Here is an 11,316-nt window from a genome sequence, read left to right as displayed (position 1 = left end):
GCGGGCAAAATCTAGTATTTTATATACTTAGTAGTATTTAATATACAATTTTATATGACCTTTTAAGGGATAATAATTTATCATGGACATTTTGACAAGCATCCAATTGTCACATGCACAGATTTTAACATAAATTTATAATCTGAAGTCGTATATAAAACCATTCAAAAACATCCCATTCGACTTGCGTAATGCTTGATATATATTTCATTTGTGCCACGAATAAATGCAATTGTTTGGACGGTGCACTAACCTCGTTGCCCTAATCCATTTTCATTCGGCCGAATCAAATGTCACTGGGTCATGTCACATTTGTGGCACAGCCCTATTCACATAGATCACTCGCCAAATCGGTCATTCGCTGATTTGACAAGGTACGATATACTTCCTTGGAATTTATGCCAAATTTTCTAATCGAATATTAATGTCATATCACAAATTAAATTATTATCTAGCTAAATACCCTACCTAAATTGGTGGTCATTTTATTCTACAACGGTACGGTTCGATGCAATATAAAAACCGTTTTATATCCTTACTGCAGTAGCCATATTATGTCATTATATTATGTTAAATATTGGGTAACCTAAGATAATAACGCCGCTATAATAATACACTTGCCTTCAATATATTTTGAAAACATGCATTAAGTAATGTAAATAGATAATTGGATAAATAAAAAATAATTAAAATCTTGTATGTAGCCAGCACTTCATATTATGTTCTGTAAGAAATAAGAAGTCATATTTAAAAAAAAAAAGAGAAAAAGAAGTCCAAATAATAGCGTGGTTTTAAATTGTTTAAATTTAAATTAATGTAAAGAGGCATCTTTCACTTCTAGTATGTGGAATTTGCAGCATTCTGTTTTCAATATCCTATAAAATTAGCAAAAATCCTGTACTGTATACAATGTCAACCGACTTCAAAAAACACGCGGTTATCAATTCGACTGTATTTATTTTTATGTAACCTTATTAATTTTATTTAACTTGAAAGCTCGTGCCTACCATGTGGTCCGTTTTAAATTATAGGTTTCGTTTTTTAAATTTGGAGGGAAGTCAGTTTTTTTTTAAATAATTATTCTGTTTTTTTTTTTCTGCGTTAGATCATATAGGTAATTTAAGTCATTATTTATCACGCTTTTAGCTCATGTAGAAATATTTAATTAAAGGTTTGATGATTGTTCGATATTTTACTATAAAACCTTTTTAGGAGCGCCTTCATTTTCCACCTCTTTTTTGCTAAGCTATTCATAGACATATGTGTTCAAAAAGGAAAAAGTTATTAAAATTAGGCAATGAAACCAAGGTGAAATTTATAAAGGGAAATTATATTTGAAAAGGGGTTCTGAAAATTTAATTATTGGTATACATATATAGGTACCTAGTGAAGGAAACAGATGCAAAATTCTAAGCAGTATGGCAGAAGCCTGAAACCTAAGTAGTACTAGTAGGTATAGTATTATGTTATCTGTGGCAGTAATGGCACGGCACTATAACGTTGTTTTCTTATTGTTGCAATCTCTTTTAAAATTAAGGTAGTTCCCAAAAACCAAAACAGGAGGTTGAATTAAATTACATTTTGTTTTTTGTCGTGGTTTTCAACCAAATATAAATAAAGAAGTTTTACATAAGATTACCGTAAAATGTTACTGTGTTTCGCACGATGTTTGGAGGAGCCGGAGGCACACATTCTTTTCCTCACCTTTCCCAGTAAATTTCTTTAGTACCGCCGTCAATCCTTTCATGATGAAATTTCATGATTCCCTTTCCTCCTCTTAAAGCAGATGATTGTTCACCGTCATTCAAACAAAAACAGCCCGCTCTGGCATAAAATCCTACTTCCTACTCCTACTAATATTATATATATTATATATTATAAATGCGAAAGTTTGTAAGGATGTGTGTGTGTATTTGTTGCTCTTTCTCGCAAAAACTACTGAACCAATTGCAATGAAATTTGGTACGCAGATAGCTGGACAACTGGTATAACATATAGGCTTTTTATCCCGATATTCCTACGGGATACGGACTTACGCGGGTGAAACCGCGGAGCGCAGCTAGTAAATAATATTGTCATAAGAAACCTTTAGTCTAGAGCAATATTGTAACCTATAAATGTATGATTTAAGATTTTAATATAGTTTATACCCTTATATACGATTTTTATGACGCAATTAAAATGTTAAGCAATAAAAAAACCGCCACTAGCGCCATCTAACGAGAGTTTAAAGTCACGTGACAAAACAAAAAAAAATTCTCAAATGTATTGCATAACCTAAAATAATTAATCATTTAAAGCCACGTTTTCGAAAGATGGTATGTTTTTTGAATAATAAATATTTATGCGTTTTAAAGAGATTCCATCTACTATCCGAAGTGTCGATATCAAAGTTTCAATGTCAAATTGACAGTATATGACATTATGACAATAATGACAAGCCGCTAGAAAATGGCGTCTTGTTCTGTGCTTCTGTTCTAGTGTGACGCTATCATTATATTTGAGAATATTTCAGTTTCAAAAGATTTGTATTGAGTATAACAAGAAAATCGTTTACACTAGGTAATTTGTTACTTAAATCCTACATATATTTCTATTTTATAAGGTTTTAGAACCAATTTTTCCCTCTAACAAAATTCATGACCTCTCTTTTTTGCACCCTTGTTCCCTTCGATTCCAGTGTAAAAGAAACTGTTTAAAATATTACTTTAAATTAACATTAAGCCGTTTATATTCTTGCCTTTAGAATACTTTTAAAAATTTGTATTAAAATGAAGGAACTGTCTCAACAAACATATACTTGCGCCAAGCGAAGTTTTAACAACTCGAATAACATAAACTTTCTAGTCATGGCGTAGGTTGAATCTGATGTACATAATTAATAGAATTAAGTATAAAACACGAGCACTTATTTTTGCGAAAACATGTGCTTAGATGTTAATATAATTTCACTTCTATTATTGATAAATATATTAATTTATCGAGTCCAATTAATGGGTTTTTATATAAGTGATTCTGTATTGCAGTTGTGACAGAATGTCCTTCCAATTGAAAGTACGATCCATAGATCATATTATATTGGTTTAACTAAGGTTAAACATTTCTTTTCAGTGTGTAATGTGTTATGGCAACACCGAACAGCTATAAACAAAACGCATCAATGTCGATGCCAAGTCCACAAAGCAACCCGCGTTTGTATTCCTTTATTTCTAATAAACATAAAATATCTTTGAATCTATAGATGGATTTTACTAGAATGCCAAATTGCAACAGCATAGAAATTATTTTGAGTTGTATAGAATGTTGTTAGATACTAACATAGTTAACATGTAAAGTACAAAAACTTGAGCAAAAGCTTGAATGGTAAAGTACTTCAATCCATCCATAAAATATGTATATGCATTTTGTTATTGAGCATGCCAAAAAGAGAATATGCTGACAACATGTGACATCTCTCAACTCGCACTTGGCCATCATAGCGCATTATGGCCTGAACCCTCATAGGCAGCCATGTAGTGGCTTCACAATATATGTGTTAATAACGATAATGATGGTGTTACATGAGTATTTTAATTATTGTTATTGTATGGATATATTTTCTATTTAGTGTAATAAGAAGTGGTATCAAAGTTATTATTAAAGAAACAATGCAATCTCTGTTGAAAAAGCCACTACTATACATATATTATTTAGACGTTTCTCACCTATGTTTATTGATTTAATTTACTTTTTTTTTAACTATAGAGTAACAGTCCCAAGTCTAAATTTGTAGTTTAAAAATATTGTTCAATAATTAATTATTTTTAATACTATACAATTTCAGTAGCCATCCTAATCTAGAAATATCTTTGTATTTATACTAATAATTTTTTAAAATATGGTAATTTTTATTTATATTTCAATTTAGTTTTTAATTGACAACTATGAAGTTAATTCCCTGATTAGATGTTGTACAAGTATTATATAAACTTATTTTAATCACTATTTAAATGTCCGATAAGAATAGATAAAATACAATTTAAGGCACACATAGGCAATGTAATGTCATATTTTATGGATGCAACCATATAATGCTGGTATCTAACTCTTACATATCCTGAGAAGCATGACGCATTCTCTCTGCTTTCATTTCGGAACGATTGTGCATCTGTAACCGAATCTTTCTTTTTTATTCTTTACGCATAGACTTATTCTTTTATGTTGGTTTTGTTACATGTTATGTTATGTTGAAACAGACTACATGATTGCGGGGGCCCCAATGAGTTTCGGTATGATGAAAGGTAATGCCACAATGTGATTTATTTATTTTATTCAAAATTTGTCACTCACACTTTGGATTCTAGGTGACTTTGGGGATTTTCTTTTGTACCTATTGTTATTTTTGTAATATACAATTATCACGTTTCCGTTTTCAAATCATATCTCGCAATCACTGTTGTTCTAGCCTACTAAAATATTTTCGCTACCTCACCACCGCACTAATTCGATTAGATTGAATTGCATTTGTTTTATTATTTTGCCGCGCCCATTCCCGTCCTGTCCCTTACGCTTTTTGTTTTTTCTTTCATTGTATTGCCGCGCTGCTTGGCTTGAAGGCGGTATGAATGCACCGCCGCACCATAATTACCAGTACCACCCACAATACCAGGGTGGGCCGATGGGCCACCCAGGGTATGGGTGGCAACAACAGCGTTTTGGTGCAGAGAGCGCGAGGCGGTCCACCTCGGGCTCGGGGCAGGCCGCGCAGGCCGGGAAGGATGATAAGACTAGCCCATTTGTGTCCACTGTGCATTCGCATCCTGGATTCCAACCGCAGAAGATTGGCAAGGGTGCTGGTGGGGTAAGTGAAATAAGTGGCTAATATGTATACAGAACTTTAAATATAGGTAATGAACGGATATTTAACGCCAGACTTACATCAAACGCTGGAAATATATTGTTCTTTTAACATGAAGTTGAGAAATTCTGGTCATGTATCAATGAAATATTATGTGCAAGAAAATGTTCTATGTGGTATCAAGTAAAGTATCAAAAAGTTGAACAGTATTTAATAAAATGTATAAACTAGCGTTATAATAACGAAAATATATTTTTTGTCCAAATTACAGGGTGCCGGTCTCCCAAAACCGCCGAAACCACCAGAAAAGCCGCTGATGCCATACATGAGGTACTCCCGACGAGTATGGGACAGTGTAAAGGCGGCCAATCCCGATCTAAAGCTATGGGAGATTGGCAGGATTATCGGAGGAATGTGGAGGGATCTCCCACAGTCGGAGAAGTATGCCTTTGTCGATGAATATGAAGCTGAGAAGGTATTGTATAATTATTAAGAAAATACAAACACATTAAACTCTTGAAATAATAAAGTTTTTAGTTAGCAATTTACTTAGCTACATATTTACGAAAACACGGCTGAACCTATTTTAGCATTAGAGTAGTATTGAAATAAAGTATAACTTGTGATACCATTGTATGGAAGCAGACAAAGCATCAGGCTCAAACATATTATTTGGTTCATATGCCATAAAAAATTATGTAGCTTGTGATGTGATGTGAAGTGATGATAGTATCATCAAAATTTGGTAAAAGAAGTTTCGAGTTAGTCCGTTAGGTACAAACGTACAAATATATATATATATTTTTTTTAATATGGCAATACTGAACAAGGTTGGAGCCACGTTATAATAGTAATATAGAAATAAAGTTCATAGTAATTTTTATTTGGGCATAGGCGCAGTACACTGAAATGTTGAAAGCGTACCAATCTTCCCCGGCGTATATTCAATGGCTCGCACATAAAAACAGAGGTACAATATATTGTGAACCCTAAATGATGTAACGCAGGGATCAAATTTGTGTACCACCGCATTCACATCACGCTTGTTTTGCGTATCCATCCAGCAGATAATCTTAAGAACCTCAAGTTCTAATACATAGAGAATATGTACTATGAAATTAGATCATTTGAATTTTCGTTCTTTGTCTCTTGACCAAATGTTTCTTCTAAGTTAGTTAATTGGATGAAGTCTTATGGAAGCCTATTATAACGTAATTTATTAAACATGACATAAAAAAAATGTTTTTACAACATTAAAAAATTAAAAAAATGTCTCATTATTGGACATGAATCGAAATTGTAATAGATTGATGCGTGAAATTCTTTGTATTTACGAATAAATAAAAGTAATTTCATGGCTGATTATAAAAAAAAAATCAGTTAAATTTTTACTTTGTTTTAATATGTACGCTATGAATCCAGAACCTTCCATAACTTCCGGCAACATCAATACAAATTATTGTCTTACTCTTTCAAAACGTTCGAATCGTGTTTACAACATATCAAATTCCACCTCCCATTTCACCATAATCACCATAGCCGATAGTTATGTGACTAACACGCACAAACGAATTTTTTCCATGCACATTCACTCATAACTAATGCACATGGGATCATTACAACGGTAGTCGGAGTATGAGAAAAGTTTGAAGGCCTATCACAACTCGCCGGCCTACTTGGCGTATATAGCTGCAAAAAATAAGGCTGTTGGTAAGTTGGCAACACCATTGCTATGATAAAATAGTGAAATGCTGATATTTTGATAGTGCAGCGTTTAAAAAATATATGCGTTTAAAAGCATAGTTGTTCAATTATTTACAACCAACCTTAAAAAAAAGGAGGGAATTATTCATTCAACTGTGTTTTTGTGTTTATTACCTCATAACTTTTTACTTGGTGAACCAATTTTTCTGATTTTTGTTTATTTGAAAGCTAGTGCGTGCCTTGTGGTCTCATTTAAAATTGGATTCCAGTTACGACAATTGAGAGACAGTTTAGGGTTATGTTAAAAAAAAAATTTATAATAATGTTCTTTCAAAGTTAATGTTTCTTTATAAATAAGTAATCAGTTTAATAACAAAACAAAACGTCTTATCGAAAATCTACAAGATTTTTTTCATATTTTTCATTTCATTCTATATATGTCAATTATACTGCAAATAACATTTAAAACATGTTTGTCTTATAATTTATTCCTTACCATACTTTATTTTGTTTATCCTTTCCTAGTTGGCAATTTGGAAGAGGAGAGCTCAAGTAAGAAGGGGAGCTCCCAGAAGGAGCAGCAACAACAGGACAGACGAATTGATATACAACCTGCTGAGGACGAAGAAGGTGGTCTTTGTAGTATATTTATATTCTCCATACACCTTATTTACTCTCCATACAATTATAAATCCCAATTCCACCGATACATTGCAGATCAAGACGAAGGTCTCTCGGTGAAGCACGTGGCGTACGCGCGCTACCTGCGCAACCATAGGCTCATCAACGAGATATTCTCGGACACCGTGGTGCCGGATGTGAGATCTGTGGTCACCACCGCTCGTATGCAGGTGATGATGGTTTTTTTTTTCATAATTTTCTTTTTAATTTGAAGTACTGAAGCCAATAATGGTTTACAAATGAGCTTAAGCAACAAAAAAAAGGGAAAGCAAATGGTAAATAATTGATTACAAACGGGCTTAAGAAACTAAAGAAATTGTGAATTCCCGTGTCCCCTTGTGGGGCATAGGACAAATACATTAAGCGTCTGTTTCGCTGACCTGGGTCCTGCCAGACGTATTGTTAGTCCCCACCGGGAATCGAATCCAGGACCCGTCGGTTCTATGCTCATGTGTTAACCAATGCGAAAGAAGCGGTCAAGTAAAGTTATGGCAAAGAGACTTGAGAAATTAAGAAAATGTATAATTTTGTTGGTTTGTGTACAGCTAATGTTGTTTGAGATATTTATCATGTATATAACTGATCACATGTTGCTTTGCATACCAGAATCAGGTACATAACTATTCCATTCCAATAACAGATTCTGAAGAAGCAAGTTCAGTCGCTGACAATGCATCAGAAGAAATTGGAAGATGAGTTACAGCAAATCGAGGAGAAGTTTGAGGCGAAGAAGCGCAAATTCATTGAGAGCAGTGAGACATTCCAGGAAGAGTTGAAGAAGGTATTTTTGGAATTTGTATAATGATTTTTTCATTTGTTCATGCTTAAGCTCGGTATGGAGAAAAAAAGCAGGTACACACTCGCCTCATTATCGATTTTTCTATTCATTAAAATTTTTATTACATATAAAAGCATTTTTCTAAATGTATATGACTTAATGGTGATTGACTGACATAGTGATCTATCAACACACAGCCCAAACCACTGGACGGATTGGGCAGAAATTTGGCATCCAGATAGATGTTATGACGTAGCCATCTGCTAAGAAAGGATTTTGATAAATTATACCCTCAAGAGGATAAAGATAAAATTAGGAATGAAAGTTTGTACTGTGAAATTTATAAGTAAAATCTTGCGGGTGAGGCTGCGGGCAACAGCCAATTTTCGATGAAACTTAAAAATTCAGTGTGTTTTACTTTATTGTAATTTGTTTTCCAGCACTGCAAGCCAGCGGTGGACGAGGAGACGTTCAGTCGTATGGTTGAAAGGGCGGTAGAACAACTGCGCAGGGGTGTGAACCCAGCACACCCCTCAGCTGTGAGGGAACGGAAGGACGAGGTTGGTATTTTCTTAAATTGTTTGTTCATAGTTTAGAGATTTCTTACTAAAAATACAAGTATAATGGATCTCAGAGGGCAGAATAATAATTGTTATGTTATTGCAGACATCCCTTACTGATTGTAGCTTGTGTGTTATTCTGATGTTAAACCTATTTCACTGTAAAATACATCCAGATCCGTTTAATAATTTTACGTGAAATTATAAAAAAAAATACATGCATCCTTACCAGAAACATACGCATTTATAATATAAGTAGCATAGGATGGATGGATGTATGGATATTTGTTACTCTTTCACGCGAAAACAGCTTACCGTTACTCTATGAAATTTGGTACAGAGATAGATTATAATCATTATCACACACAGCAACTTTTTAAGAGAAATTTCCATATAATATACATCTTACACTCGCATAAAACCAAGCAGCTTATATTAAATTTATTTTAAATTTTCAGCAGCCAGGCAACATAGAACAAACGCAGCAGCCAATCAAAACGGAGGCGAACGGGCCGAATGCGCCCACGCAGGTGGACAAAGTGTCCACAACGGAGGTGAACAAGATGGACGACAACATGACTACCGAGTTAAAGGAGCCTGGTGATAAGGAACCCGTAGCTGATAGCACCCCGGCACAGGAGAATGATGGTGAGTTGCCTAGGGCTTGCTAGTTGAGATTTGCACGGCGCACTGATAGTTGTCACATAGAAAACTGGATGTTTGTTTTCAAATTGACAAGTATTTGAAGTCACTTCAAATAGACTAGTGTGACGTCATCTTGCACGAGAAGCGGTTCTGCGGGCGTTTTAAATTATCAGTATTTAAATTGAATTTTTAAGGGCAGTCGCTATCAAAATTGGGAGGAACAATTTATTTGCATTCCATAGTCATATATTAAATCAAGACTAGTTAAATAAAATGGTAATTCTCATTTCAGTAGATCGCAAAAAGGAAGAGCCGCCAGTAGAAGTGAAAATGGAGAGTAAGGAGCCGAGTGGTCCCCCCGCCGCGCCGCCGCAAGCGCATATGACGTCACCGCCACACCCGGGTACACAGTTATATTTAAACTTAATAAATCTATTGAGACCGAAATATGAATAACATTTCAATTCTAATAATAATTATTCTGTTCAATTAAGAAACACTGATCGTAGTATACTTAAAAATGTTACTGATTTCTTTTATTAACCAGGATGTCAAATAAAAAGTCGATGGAATATAGATCATCTTTGAAATTGTGCACAAACTTAAGTTGGTCGAAATCGAGTCTTAAATGAGTTTGTTACATATAAAGGTGCAAACAAAAAGGTAAAGCTAATAAAGGCGTGTGTATTAATTAATAAAAGGGTATAAAATAGTGAAAATAACAGAAATAATCTTTTCAGCAATGATGATGCCGCCAAACCCAAATGCGCCCGCGCACCAACCGCCCCCCCACGGCGGACCACCCCCACCACCAGGTGAATTTCATTTAAATTAACAAGTATATTTTCGTATTACAATAACCCACATCACATAAAATTGGTTCGGGAAAATTATCTTTATACGTCTAACCCTTTCTGTTCGACCTGTCAATTTATTTCATTCAGTATAGTTTAAAATATATTGTATAAGTCATTTCAATGTATATTTTTACAATTAACTATGAACAAGGATTTGAAGCATGGTATATCACCATCATATGGGTGAACTAACATGGTATGGTGACTTGATAATCGTCATTGGGCATTGATGTAATTCAAACGGGTGTGTATGAGTATATCCCAGATTATTAAAGTAAAAAAACTAAAATGTCGCTGCGTATCGTGTTATCTCGCTTGCACACTAGTGCCGTGTATACTGTCTATCTCTCTCTATATATCTCCCAGCACAAGCCGTTATTGTTCCTTTCTTAAATGCATTGGCTTATTTTTGTTTCTGTTGTATTAAATAGTTGACTCGACTACAATTGACTTTTACAGTAGACTATTCATAATTTATTATTTGCTTCTTTGCCAAGTAAAAAAAAAGATTTTTTTTTTGAGAAAGCATTGCTCTGACTCATTTACTAGAATGAAAAGTCAAGGTTTTATATCTGTCTATTTCTTTCATATACTGTGTGTCTCAAGTATCATGCCGGTGCGTTTTTATCATTAAAATCTATTCATTGGTTATTCATAAGCACTGGGTACACAAACCTGTACGAAATCCAATTTATAACGTTTTTAAATAGTGTTTGTTAAAATTACAATCGAAAGATAAAATCGTTTAAGCAAAATCAAGTTTATTTCTAATATTATAAGGTGTATTCACGAAATGTACCAAAAATAACGCAGCTAGCTCATCAATATGACTATAACAAAATAAATCCAACCATATTCGAATTAATTAACGTAGGATTTACGATGCATTAAATTTACTTTTAGTGATTGTGTGTCTAGTACTCGATAATAATCAAAGAGCGATTAGCTCTAGCTCACTTATGTATCATCATACATTTTTGTTATCACTATGTTCATATATGTAAATCGGGTCTCATACCATCACAATACCTGTAATATATACGGGGCTCGGGTCTCATACCGGTTCACCTCCACCCTAATACCTGTATATAATATTCTATGCAATTCAACTAAGTATAGGAACGTCAACGACCACGACTCTTACATCCAATTTAAACGCAAAGGTTATTTCTTAACGCGGATTATGAATTCGTTCGAATTGACATCTGTGACGTCACGAGATGGCGCCGAATCGTTCCTATTCTTAGTCGGGTC

At 34.1% G+C, this 11,316-nt stretch overlaps 1 protein-coding gene across 6 annotated transcripts in view; it reads left to right on the top strand.

The window, feature by feature from the left end:
* Nucleotides 1-2,436: 2,436 nt before the first annotated feature.
* The window catches only part of LOC119837324 (SWI/SNF-related matrix-associated actin-dependent regulator of chromatin subfamily E member 1-like), an 11,187-nt gene continuing 2,307 nt past the window's right edge, over nucleotides 2,437-11,316 (top strand). The window contains exons 1-13 of one of the 6 annotated variants that reach the window (XM_038362856.1): nucleotides 2,437-2,562; nucleotides 3,112-3,191; nucleotides 4,236-4,280; nucleotides 4,596-4,840; nucleotides 5,109-5,312; nucleotides 6,466-6,547; nucleotides 7,067-7,171; nucleotides 7,259-7,392; nucleotides 7,863-8,003; nucleotides 8,441-8,560; nucleotides 9,022-9,208; nucleotides 9,501-9,608; nucleotides 9,946-10,020. In XM_038362856.1, coding sequence (XP_038218784.1) covers nucleotides 3,125-3,191; nucleotides 4,236-4,280; nucleotides 4,596-4,840; nucleotides 5,109-5,312; nucleotides 6,466-6,547; nucleotides 7,067-7,171; nucleotides 7,259-7,392; nucleotides 7,863-8,003; nucleotides 8,441-8,560; nucleotides 9,022-9,208; nucleotides 9,501-9,608; nucleotides 9,946-10,020 — 1,513 coding nt within the window. In that variant the 5' untranslated portion in view covers nucleotides 2,437-2,562; nucleotides 3,112-3,124. Of the gene's footprint in view, nucleotides 2,563-3,111; nucleotides 3,192-4,235; nucleotides 4,281-4,595; nucleotides 4,841-5,108; nucleotides 5,313-5,731; nucleotides 5,808-6,465; nucleotides 6,548-7,066; nucleotides 7,172-7,258; nucleotides 7,393-7,862; nucleotides 8,004-8,440; nucleotides 8,561-9,018; nucleotides 9,209-9,497; nucleotides 9,609-9,945; nucleotides 10,021-11,316 lie in introns of all 6 variants that reach the window. The other 5 variants (XM_038362854.1, XM_038362853.1, XM_038362852.1 and 2 more) reach the window with 5 other exon arrangements.

This window comes from Zerene cesonia, chromosome 27 (genome assembly GCF_012273895.1).
Source record: "Zerene cesonia ecotype Mississippi chromosome 27, Zerene_cesonia_1.1, whole genome shotgun sequence".
Lineage (NCBI taxonomy): Eukaryota > Metazoa > Arthropoda > Insecta > Lepidoptera > Pieridae > Zerene > Zerene cesonia.
This window is presented reverse-complemented; position numbering and strand designations above follow the sequence as displayed.